This window comes from Centruroides sculpturatus, unplaced genomic scaffold (assembly GCF_000671375.1).
Source record: "Centruroides sculpturatus isolate CEXI.00-Female unplaced genomic scaffold, Cexi_2.0 scaffold3509, whole genome shotgun sequence".
NCBI classification, from domain to species: domain Eukaryota; kingdom Metazoa; phylum Arthropoda; class Arachnida; order Scorpiones; family Buthidae; genus Centruroides; species Centruroides sculpturatus.
In genome coordinates this window covers 1-9,969 of record NW_019387753.1, presented here as the reverse complement: position 1 = coordinate 9,969, position 9,969 = coordinate 1, and the positions used below count along the sequence as shown (strand labels likewise).

Below are 9,969 nucleotides of genomic sequence, written 5' to 3'. Positions count from 1 at the left end.
AAATCAAATAAATTAGTTAATAAATGAATATCACACAAATAATTATAATGATCGCACGTCATGTCTACAGCTAGTATATCGCCATTTTAAGATTAGTTAATTTAATTGATTAATGTTTCTAGTCTTTAAAATATTATTTTATTAATGTTAGTCCATTATGACTATAAGTTATTAATTAGACTTATTATACTGATTTAACTTGAGGGTGAAATTAGGCAGCTTGAATTAGTCTCTTGGTTCAAAAGTATAAACTTTTCTTTGCACCTTTATACAATATTTTTTATATTTCTTGATTTTAAGGATTTATTTCTCGAGCTCAAATTTTACTATTAAATTCCAATTATAATATTTTACTTAGTTCTTTCAAATGAATTCTCCTTCTCCTTCTTTCTATTCTACTCTTTCTCTTCGTCTATCAATAGCCGATGAATATAACCACTGAACACTGTCAACAAGAATTCCTTGTGTCCAGCCCGTTCGTTAAGCTGGACACGTGTAGTTTTCCGGATTGTTTTTTTTTTTTTTTACTTATCTAAGACTTTGTCAGTTTCCCATAGAAAGACACTACTCTTTGGCAGATAGCTAATAAGTTGCTTTATCTAATCAATCCAATCCAATCCTCTTCCGTTTCCATATTTTTCTTCTGTGAGAATCAAACAAAACGAAGAAAAGCAACCCAATGATGATCGATAAGATCATCATTGGGTTGCTTTTCTTCGTTTTTTTTAGATCAGAAAGTTGACATATCATCGACTTTATCAGAAGTCGGAATATGTCAACTTTCTGATCCGAAAGAGTGTCAACTTACGCTTTCTCAGAGTCGATCGTGACTCTTATAACACTCTTCCCTCGATTCTTATTTACCTCGGGGGAATTTGCACCTTTGAATATGACAAAGAATGGTCAATTTTAATCAGTCGCAGAACGTTCTTCAAGCTTTTAAGATCTGTGCCAGTATGCTATTATCTCTCTCAGTTTCGTTTGTGTGCCTCCTTTGTATATCTGCGATGTGTTTCTATGGATCCTTCGGATTTCTCGTCACCCTTTGTGGTTGTGTGCTATTTCTGTCCAACAACTGGAAACTTCGCCACAACGAGAACTGTTAATCGACATCAAAGACTGATTTCCTGCGCTCCTCGACGCGACGTGAAGATTTCTAGTTCAGATTCGTAAGATACTGGAATTTTTAAACTTTTTCTCTTAGCACTGATAACGCGCGTAACACTATAATACTTAAATGTGTAACTTACTGTAGGAACTTTCGTGTCGTCAAATAATGTTTAAGTGTAGTTAACTGTGTCGAGTGAATTCTTCAAACTGTATCTCGTCATTCCTTGCTCCATTCTCTTGCTCCTACTCTCATATATACGAGCCGCGTCGTTGGCATCCATGAAAACGCTCAAAAAACTCTAGTAGTAGGCGTAACCTTCTTGGTATCAGAGTTTTCCCAATGTAATCACTTACATTCAGTGATAAAAAGACCGTAAAGGCGGTAGCCAGCTCACAACTGGTGCCAAATAGGCCATCCTGGTTCTCACATTCATTTCCTTCTTTATCACATCTTCTGCTTTTTACAAAATCTTTCAAAGTTAATTTAGGGAAAAATTATATAGCATTTTTCTAACAACATTAAATCCCATTACTTCTACATCAATGAATCATTTTAAGTGCGGTAGATGAGTAGAACAAATAATGATTTCTAAAAGAATAAATTTTTCCATAAATATAAATATTTTAAAATAAATTTCTATAATCTGATCTGTAGATGAATGGTAAGCAAAACAAAATTCAAACGTTTTATTATTAGGTTTCTTATTGCTCGTAGTTAATTTTATGAAAATATTTAAGAAAAAACAATCATCCATAAGAAAAATGCTTCAGAATCATGATGCATAATTTACTAATTGTTAGTTGAATATTCTGATAATANAAATTAACTAGGTGTATACCGTAAAATACGTTGATTTTTGTCTAAATTTTGATTTTTGATTTCTGTAAGATTTTCTTATTTTTTATTAACCCTCAATACCGAAATAATCCCGGGATCCCGGGATTGAATAAGTATAATCCCGAAATCCCGGGATTAGAAATAAGGACCGGGATCGAATTCCCTAATCGTGACCCTTATAACACTTCCCTCGACTCTTATTTACCTCGGGGGAATTTGCACCTTTGAATATGACAAAGAATGGTCAATTTTAATCAGTCGCAGAACGTTCTTCAAGCTTTTAAGATCTGTGCCAGTATGCTATTATCTCTCTCAGTTTCGTTTGTGTGCCTCCTTTGTATATCTGCGATGTGTTTCTATGGATCCTTCGGATTTCTCGTTACCCTTTGTAGTTGTGTGCTATTTCTGTTCAACAACTGGAAACTTCGCCACAACGAGAACTGTTAATCGACATTAAAGACTGATTTCCTGCGCTCCTCGATGCGACGTGAAGATTTCTAGTTCAGATTCGTAAGATACTGGAATTTTTAAACTTTTTCTCTTAGCACTGATAACGCGCGTAACACTATAATACTTAAATATGTAACGTACTGTAGGAACATTCGTATCGACAAATAATGTTTAAGTGTTGTTAACTGTGTCGAGTGAATTCTTCCAACTGAATTTCGTCATTCCTTGTTCCATTCTCTTGCTCCTACTCTCATATATACGAGACCGCGTCGTTGGCATCCACGAAAACGCTCAAAAAACTTTAGTAGTAGGCGTAACCTTCTTCATGTATCAGAGTTTTCCCAATGTAATCACTTACATTCAGTGATAAAAAGACCGTAAAGGCGGTAGCCAGCTCACAACTGATGCCAAATAGGCCATCCTGGTTCTCACATTCATTTCCTTCTTTACCACATCCTCCGCTTTTTACAAAATCTTTCAAAGTTAATTTAGGGAAAAATTATACAGCATTTTTCTAACAACATTAAATCCTATTACTTCTATATCAATGAATCATTTTAAGTGCGATAGATGAGTAGAACAAATAATGATTTCTAAAAGAATATTTTTCCATAAATATAAATATTTTTAAATAAATTTCTATAATCTGATCTGTTGATGAATGATAAGCAAAACAAAATTCAAACGTGTTATTATTAGATTTCTTATTGTTCATAGTTAATTTTATGAAAATATTTAAGAAAAAACAATCATCCATAAGAAAAATGCTTCAGAATCATGATGCATAATTTACTAATTGTCAGTTGAATATTCTGATAATATAATAAGGAAATCGTGATTCCCAAACGTGTAGTTATTTATGAATTGGCTATTTTTTACAAATTAAGAATATTTTAAATGTAGAAATGTAAGCATTTTGCTGAAATTTATAGCGTTTTAAATTGCTGTCTGCAATTTTTCAAATTCGGGTTCTGCATCAATTAAGAAATAATCACAGATAAGAGAATAATAGAAAGAAATAATTTCAATAAAAAGTCTGTTGAGAGATAAGAAGAGTAGCAAATTATCGATTGACGATTCTAAAGAACCTTGAAAGAGTGTAATTATTTATCACTTTCTTTAATCAGAAATGTGCTAAATATTCTTTAAGGAATAAATAAATTATTTTTTTGGTATTTAAGTCAAGAAGAATATGTACAGTACAGTACACTTTTACTATTTAATAGTTTTAAAAACAGAAAAGTAACCAAATTAAAATTCAAGATTAATAAAATAAAAAAATATACTTAATTACAATCACATGCGCATAGATTATATAATAAACCAACTTATATTATAGTTTATTTCTGTTTGTCATAAAATTAAAAGGTGAAATATTGGAGAAATGTTAATTAATTACAAGCAAATTGGATGTTTTGATTACTTCTTTTTAAGAGACTAAAAGACTCGAAAGTAGAAGATAAAAGTCGATTTGGAGAAGTGAAACCAGATTGGATTGATGAAATAAGGCGACGCAATATATGGGCGATTTGCCAGGGCAGAATGCCCGGCAAGAGGACTTTCTATCGAAACCAGATTGGATTGATGAAATAAGGCGACGCAATATATGGGCGATTTGCCAGGGCAGAATGCCCGGCAAGAGGACTCTCTATCGAAAACTAGCCCCTATTTAGGTATTAGATATATAAGGTAAACCCGGAAAACCATCTCGCGGCCAGCCTTTGGTAAGGAACTTGCTACCAAATACTAGAGTTCAAGTGATCGGCCAAGATTTCAGTTGCCTACTCGGTCACTGATGAGAACAAACAAGTCAAATTGAATAAATTGCTTTAAATAATTTAAGTTTACTGTAAAGGTTAGAAAATAATATGATTTTACTTTTTAATTACGTGAAAATTATAAATTATAAGTAAAAGTGGTAGATTGTTTTGTTTCATCCCCTGAATTCTTTCTATTTTTAAAAGTCAATTTCATATTAATACATACATCAATGTACAGTACTAGAATAAGGATAATCATGTTTACGACATTAAATTTAATGGTAACATTAAAATATGTAAAAATGAAAAAAAACACAAATTTTCTCAAGTTCTTCGAAATATTGAAAAACTGATATAAAAAACTGATTCTTTGATGTATTGAGAAATTCAATACATGAAAGAATTTTGAAGAAATCGGTTTTCCAATATAGTGTTTCGGTTCGGTTGTGAGGTAATTGACTATCAAATGTTGGAAAGGATCCAAGTTTGAAATCGATGTGAAATTTAAATTTGCCCCAACTGGATCAGGCCTTCTAGCCGAGGGTGAAGGGTTTAGAAGTTAGAATCTTACAATTAATTTCTTAAGGACTTTCGGAAAATTCAATTCACTGTCTCACTCAATAGTACGGTAAATTATCTGATAATAGATGATTGATTAGACTGATTTAACCAATATGTAATTAAGTTTGTGGAAATTAAGTGGAGACAAAAATAAAATTCGAGTTAGCAAGAATTCCGATTTTAAGTGGCTCGTATCTATAGTAATAATAAAATAATTACTTGATAATATTATTTACAATTTTTATTTAGATAAGAATGTTAATACATTTTCGAAAATTTTAATTGAGTAATTTTAAAGTTTAGGAAAATTATTTGACATTCTTTTTCTGAAATTATTTCCGATTTAAGAGGTTTAAATGAATTTAGAATATTTTAGTAATTATTTAATAAATGAAATTTAATAAATATTCTAATTATATTAGATAGAATTTTATTCTTGAAAATATTAAGAAATGCGAATTGTGAGCACAAAAATTCTACGTATTTAATAGTTAATTATAATAATTCAGGTATTAAAATGTTATTTTTATTTAAAGTGTTAAGCAATAATTGAACTTTTGTTTATAAAAAATTCAGAAACTATTTGTTGATCTACGGAGTTATATGTTACTAATAATGGTTTTCTGGCATTCAAAGCGTAGTGTTAAATTCTGTAGTAATATTATATTACTTTTTTTATTTATTAATTTAATATTTGGACAAGAAAAACAACTTCCAACTGCAAAAGAGACAGAATTTTCTCTTATAAAATCATTGCATATGGCTATTGATTGCAGAGATCTGAGGAATTGGAACCATGTAACCATAGGATTATCACCTACGCGTCTTATTCAAGTATATGCTCTAATCAAAAAGTTGAATAACGGTAAATCTATATTAAGCCAACTCTTATAACACTCTTAAATAAAAGTACATAATTTCTTAAAATATATTTTTTAGAGAAAAATTGTCAAACTAATAATTGGCATGACTTTCGATATTTTGACATTAATGATCCTTCGACTTGGGAATTCTGCATTGCTGGTTATTGTCGTGAGGTAAATATATAAATAGCTTTAATTATTTTATAATTTTACGGAGAATTCTATTTTAATCGTTACTAAAATCAGGGAAAATGCCAATGTATAACGATGATTGAAGGAGAAAACTGTATTATTTTTAATGGAAAATGCTGGATGGTATATTGCAATTTAACAGATTGCGACTCGAAAGAAGAAAAAGCTCTTTTGTGTGATTGTAATAGTAATTTCGATGCTTCAACTATGCATAGTGAGTGATATAATTTACATCTAATTAAAAAAAATATATAAACTTATTAATTATGTAAGCAGAGTTTAAAATCTGCTACTCATTAGCACCACTCCCCTTAACTCCCCACATCTGGAATGGTCAAGAATTCGGAGAACTGAGGGGGACACGAAGGGGAAGAGATCGCTTGGTCAGGGGATAGAGGAGAGTAAGGTTCCCACCTTGCAGACGGGACATCTGAAAAACGGACGTTAAATTCATCCGTCCTTAGAATCACTGTTCCTTTTTGTTAAAGTTTAGCAGTCTGAATATTTGTAATATTACAAATTATAATAAATAATTAATACTAATGATAGATTTTATGTAGTTAAAATTATAAAGTAATCAAAAATTTCATTTTTTAAAGCAAAACTTTATTGGTATGACGAAGGTTTAGAGTCGACATTTATAGAACCTCCAGAGGATTGGGAAGATACGAAATTTATACATCGAATTAAATTAAACAATATTGGACCATTGGGTATCTATATATTAAATATAAATAAATATTGTATAGACCTAACTTTAAAAACTTTCTTTTATATAAAATCATTTATTTTTATATTTATCAGTCGAGAGAAATTATGAAAATCTACAGTTATCTGCTAGTGGAAAGTTTTCAATAATTGTACTGGGAGAAAACAAGTTTCTGAACTTAATATTTACAATTATTATTATTTATCAACAATTATCTATTACAGCAGTTTGAATAATAAAAATTCTATAAATTTGTATTAATATTACGTTTGCTACATAATATTATAATAAAAATTTAAATTATCAAAGCATTTTTAATGTAATGTACTAATTTCTATAATCTCATTACACATTTATATTATTGAGCAAATATTTTTAGATTGAATTAAATTATTTAATGAGATATTTACCTTACATTCCGATGCTTAGTCTAAAAATTGAAAATATGATTTTTTTATATTAATAGGAAATGCTATACCTTTCTATATACTTAGAGATATTTTTTATAATAATACTTATTAATGTATTATAATAACCCACTTACTAAACGCATTTTATATTATGTCATTTATTGTTTTAGCGTAGGAACCTGTTAGATTAAACTGCTCCAGGAGTTAATTAAATATTAATAAATATATATACAGTCAAACCTCGGTTTTAGATTTAATTTCTTCCTAAAAGTTGCTATAAACGTAAATAAATTTTCCCATGAGAAACAATATAAAATGGATTAATCCGTTCCTAACCCTCAAAGTAAAACTTTTTTTACTTTTTTGCTGTATTTCATGGTAAAAATGCCTACAAATGAAATATAATATATAATATAATACTATATTTTATATAATAAATTTTTAAATTTGATTTAAGAACCTTTAAACACGAATTCTTGGATTCCATTTATATTACGTCAATTAAAGCGGTTTTTATTAATTAATTTGATTTAAATTCAACTGCGGCGCGTACCGAAAAACGGAAGTCGTATCGTTCCCGCATGCGCATTGAAATGTAATTTAAATAACAACGTCATCGAAATTCGTGTCGTGACGTCTAATGACACGGGCGATCTCAGAGCCACCAACTCCTGAATCGGTAGTCCTATCGCTGATTAGTTGAGTCGTCGACTTTCTTTAACATAGCAAGTATAGGGAGTTGACGGTCTGTGTCTCTCTAATCTGTAGTCGGCTCTTGCGAGTAGCTTGTTCGGCAACCGAGTTGTCGTACGGCAACCGAGATAAATATGAGTTCGGAATTTTGTTCGTGAACCGATTTGTTCTAAAAGTGATTATTTTTAAAACAGAAGTTTTACTGTATTGACATAAATATGTATAAAGACAATATATTAAAATAAAGTGAATAATTAATAATGAATACGATACAATTATATGCTCTATGCAGTTCAATCTATGAAATCTGTAATTATGAAGCTTAGAGAAAGCATCGACAATTGATCATGAATAGTAAAAAAAGTTTTAGAAAAATAATTATAGACTACAAAGCTTCAAACATAGATAGCTTTTAAAAAGCTAAAAAAATTAATAAGTTACATTAGATCACTTTACACTCAAAAGATTAGTTTTTTATTAAGATGAAAGACTACAAAACATATATATGTATAGTATATACAGTATATATATTTATTTATTTATTTAGTTAGTNTGTATGCGTTGCTGGGATTGAATTCATCAAGATTTTACAAATATTGGGATAGGACAAAAGCATAAGTCTGGTGATGTCTTCCCCTTAAAACCAATGAGCGAATGTCTTCGAGGTTATCTCATCGTGACTATTCAAACTGGAGGTGAATCGGAGCACCGAGTTGGAATCACGATCAACAGAATCGATCCATAATTGACGAATGCCCGTAGACTCCTATATTAAAATTATAATCTTTGGGTTTTCTTCTAAAGGTTGGTTTATTTTTCTAATTACGTCGTCGTTAATAGAATTTCATTGGACAATGCTGGAGTGTGTACCCTGATCTCCGCCTAAAACTTGTAGCCATTGCGGTTGCACTTGCCTGGGCAATTGAAAATTGCAAAGTGTGAACCGCTGCTAAACAGATTTAATTTATAAAATTATTTTTCATTAAAGTTTTCACACGGAATAAATTACGTATCATAATTTTATATACTTATTGTTCTGTAAAATAGTTATTATTAAATGTGACGTGTTTAAACAATACGTAAACTCTACTTTATTGGAATGACAACAATATAACAATAGGCGACGGGTAGCGATGTAAAATCTAGGCAGAGATGAGTTACTTTCCAAAGCTAAGGAGCCTCATCTCTATATTCTGTTGCCCACCTTTACCGTGGAAAATCTTAACTAAATTAACACTAGTGCCACCCATCAAAACGAATTACGTCTTTAAACTCAACAACGAAAAGACTAAATTGAGTCTGTGCCTTAATCCATGTATCGGTTGGTTTTTCTCAGAAAACGAATTACAACGAATTTTTGATGTATCGTTTACCAGAACTTCTCGAGGCAATAAAATTGCTTGTATGTTCATCAATTGCAATCCGGATTCAAAAGAAACAATACTTTACAGTCACGACAACACTTCGGATCTCGGAACCAGTAAATTTGAAATTATACATTTATTTAAAAACTGTAGCTTTTAACTTTATATTACATTTTCTAAGTATTTTTATTCATAATTAATACGGAGATAAATAAATAATTATATATATTTTATTTATTTATTTATTCAATTTCTCTTTGTACAAATTTTCTCTATATTAGTATACGCTTCCTGTATATATTTTATTTATTTATTTATTCAATTTCTCTTTGTACAAATTTTCTCTATATATGTATATAAAGAAAATCTGTACAAAGAGAAACTGGAAAAGTTGAAGCACATTTTCAACATTTCCTATATACTGGTACTTTTTATAAAAATTGGAAGTTTGACAATAAGGCCATCGACCCTCTCCAGAGAAAAAATAATAATGGCCAGATGTAATCATCGTCCTCATCTTTTGTTTCAATAAAAACTTCTTTCACTTCTCAGAAAATAAGAAGTGTGAAAAGAGACCACAGGGTCCAATCGACTCTTTCACTTTGACTCTCACTTTATTTAACATGAAATATTACATCAAAATAAATTGGCCTATAGTTTATAGCCTACTGTGTAGTGAATAGTGAGTAAAAGAAAATACTGTATAATTATAAAATAAATTCATAATTTATAGAAAATAAAAGATATTACGCAATGCAGATAAAAATATGAACTATCATAAATAATAATTATAAATTGATTTAATGAATTATAAAATTTTAGAGCATTACGTAAAATTTATCGTGACTTTATTTTTAGTTTATTTTACGTTTTATCTGAAGTCAATTCTCTATTATTAGGGGAAAGCCGCACTTATTGGACCTGCGCGCATAAAATAGACCGTTGTAAATACGGAAGCCAACTAGCCACAAGTAAGATCTATCAGTCTCAATACGAAGTTCGCGCATCGGAAAGTGTGT

General features: G+C 30.1%; 1 protein-coding gene across 1 annotated transcript; it reads left to right on the top strand.

The window, feature by feature from the left end:
• The first annotated feature begins 5,383 nt into the window (after window positions 1-5,383).
• Window positions 5,384-6,786, top strand: LOC111616618. The gene is made up of 5 exons (XM_023358011.1): window positions 5,384-5,584; window positions 5,659-5,756; window positions 5,829-5,988; window positions 6,374-6,487; window positions 6,579-6,786. The coding sequence occupies exons 1-5, from the start codon at window positions 5,479-5,481 to the stop codon at window positions 6,713-6,715; spliced, it is 615 nt and encodes a 204-aa protein (XP_023213779.1). The 5' UTR covers window positions 5,384-5,478; the 3' UTR covers window positions 6,716-6,786.
• The last annotated feature ends 3,183 nt before the right edge of the window (window positions 6,787-9,969 follow it).

Coding starts and splice junctions, on each gene's coding strand:
- LOC111616618 (XM_023358011.1), top strand. CDS start 5,479: ATGGCTATTGATTGCAGAGATCTGAGGAATTGGAACCATGTAACCATA. Junction 5,585..5,658: donor AATCAAAAAGTTGAATAACG/GTAAATCTATAT, acceptor TATATTTTTTAG/AGAAAAATTGTCAAACTAAT. Junction 6,488..6,578: donor AAACAATATTGGACCATTGG/GTATCTATATAT, acceptor TATATTTATCAG/TCGAGAGAAATTATGAAAAT.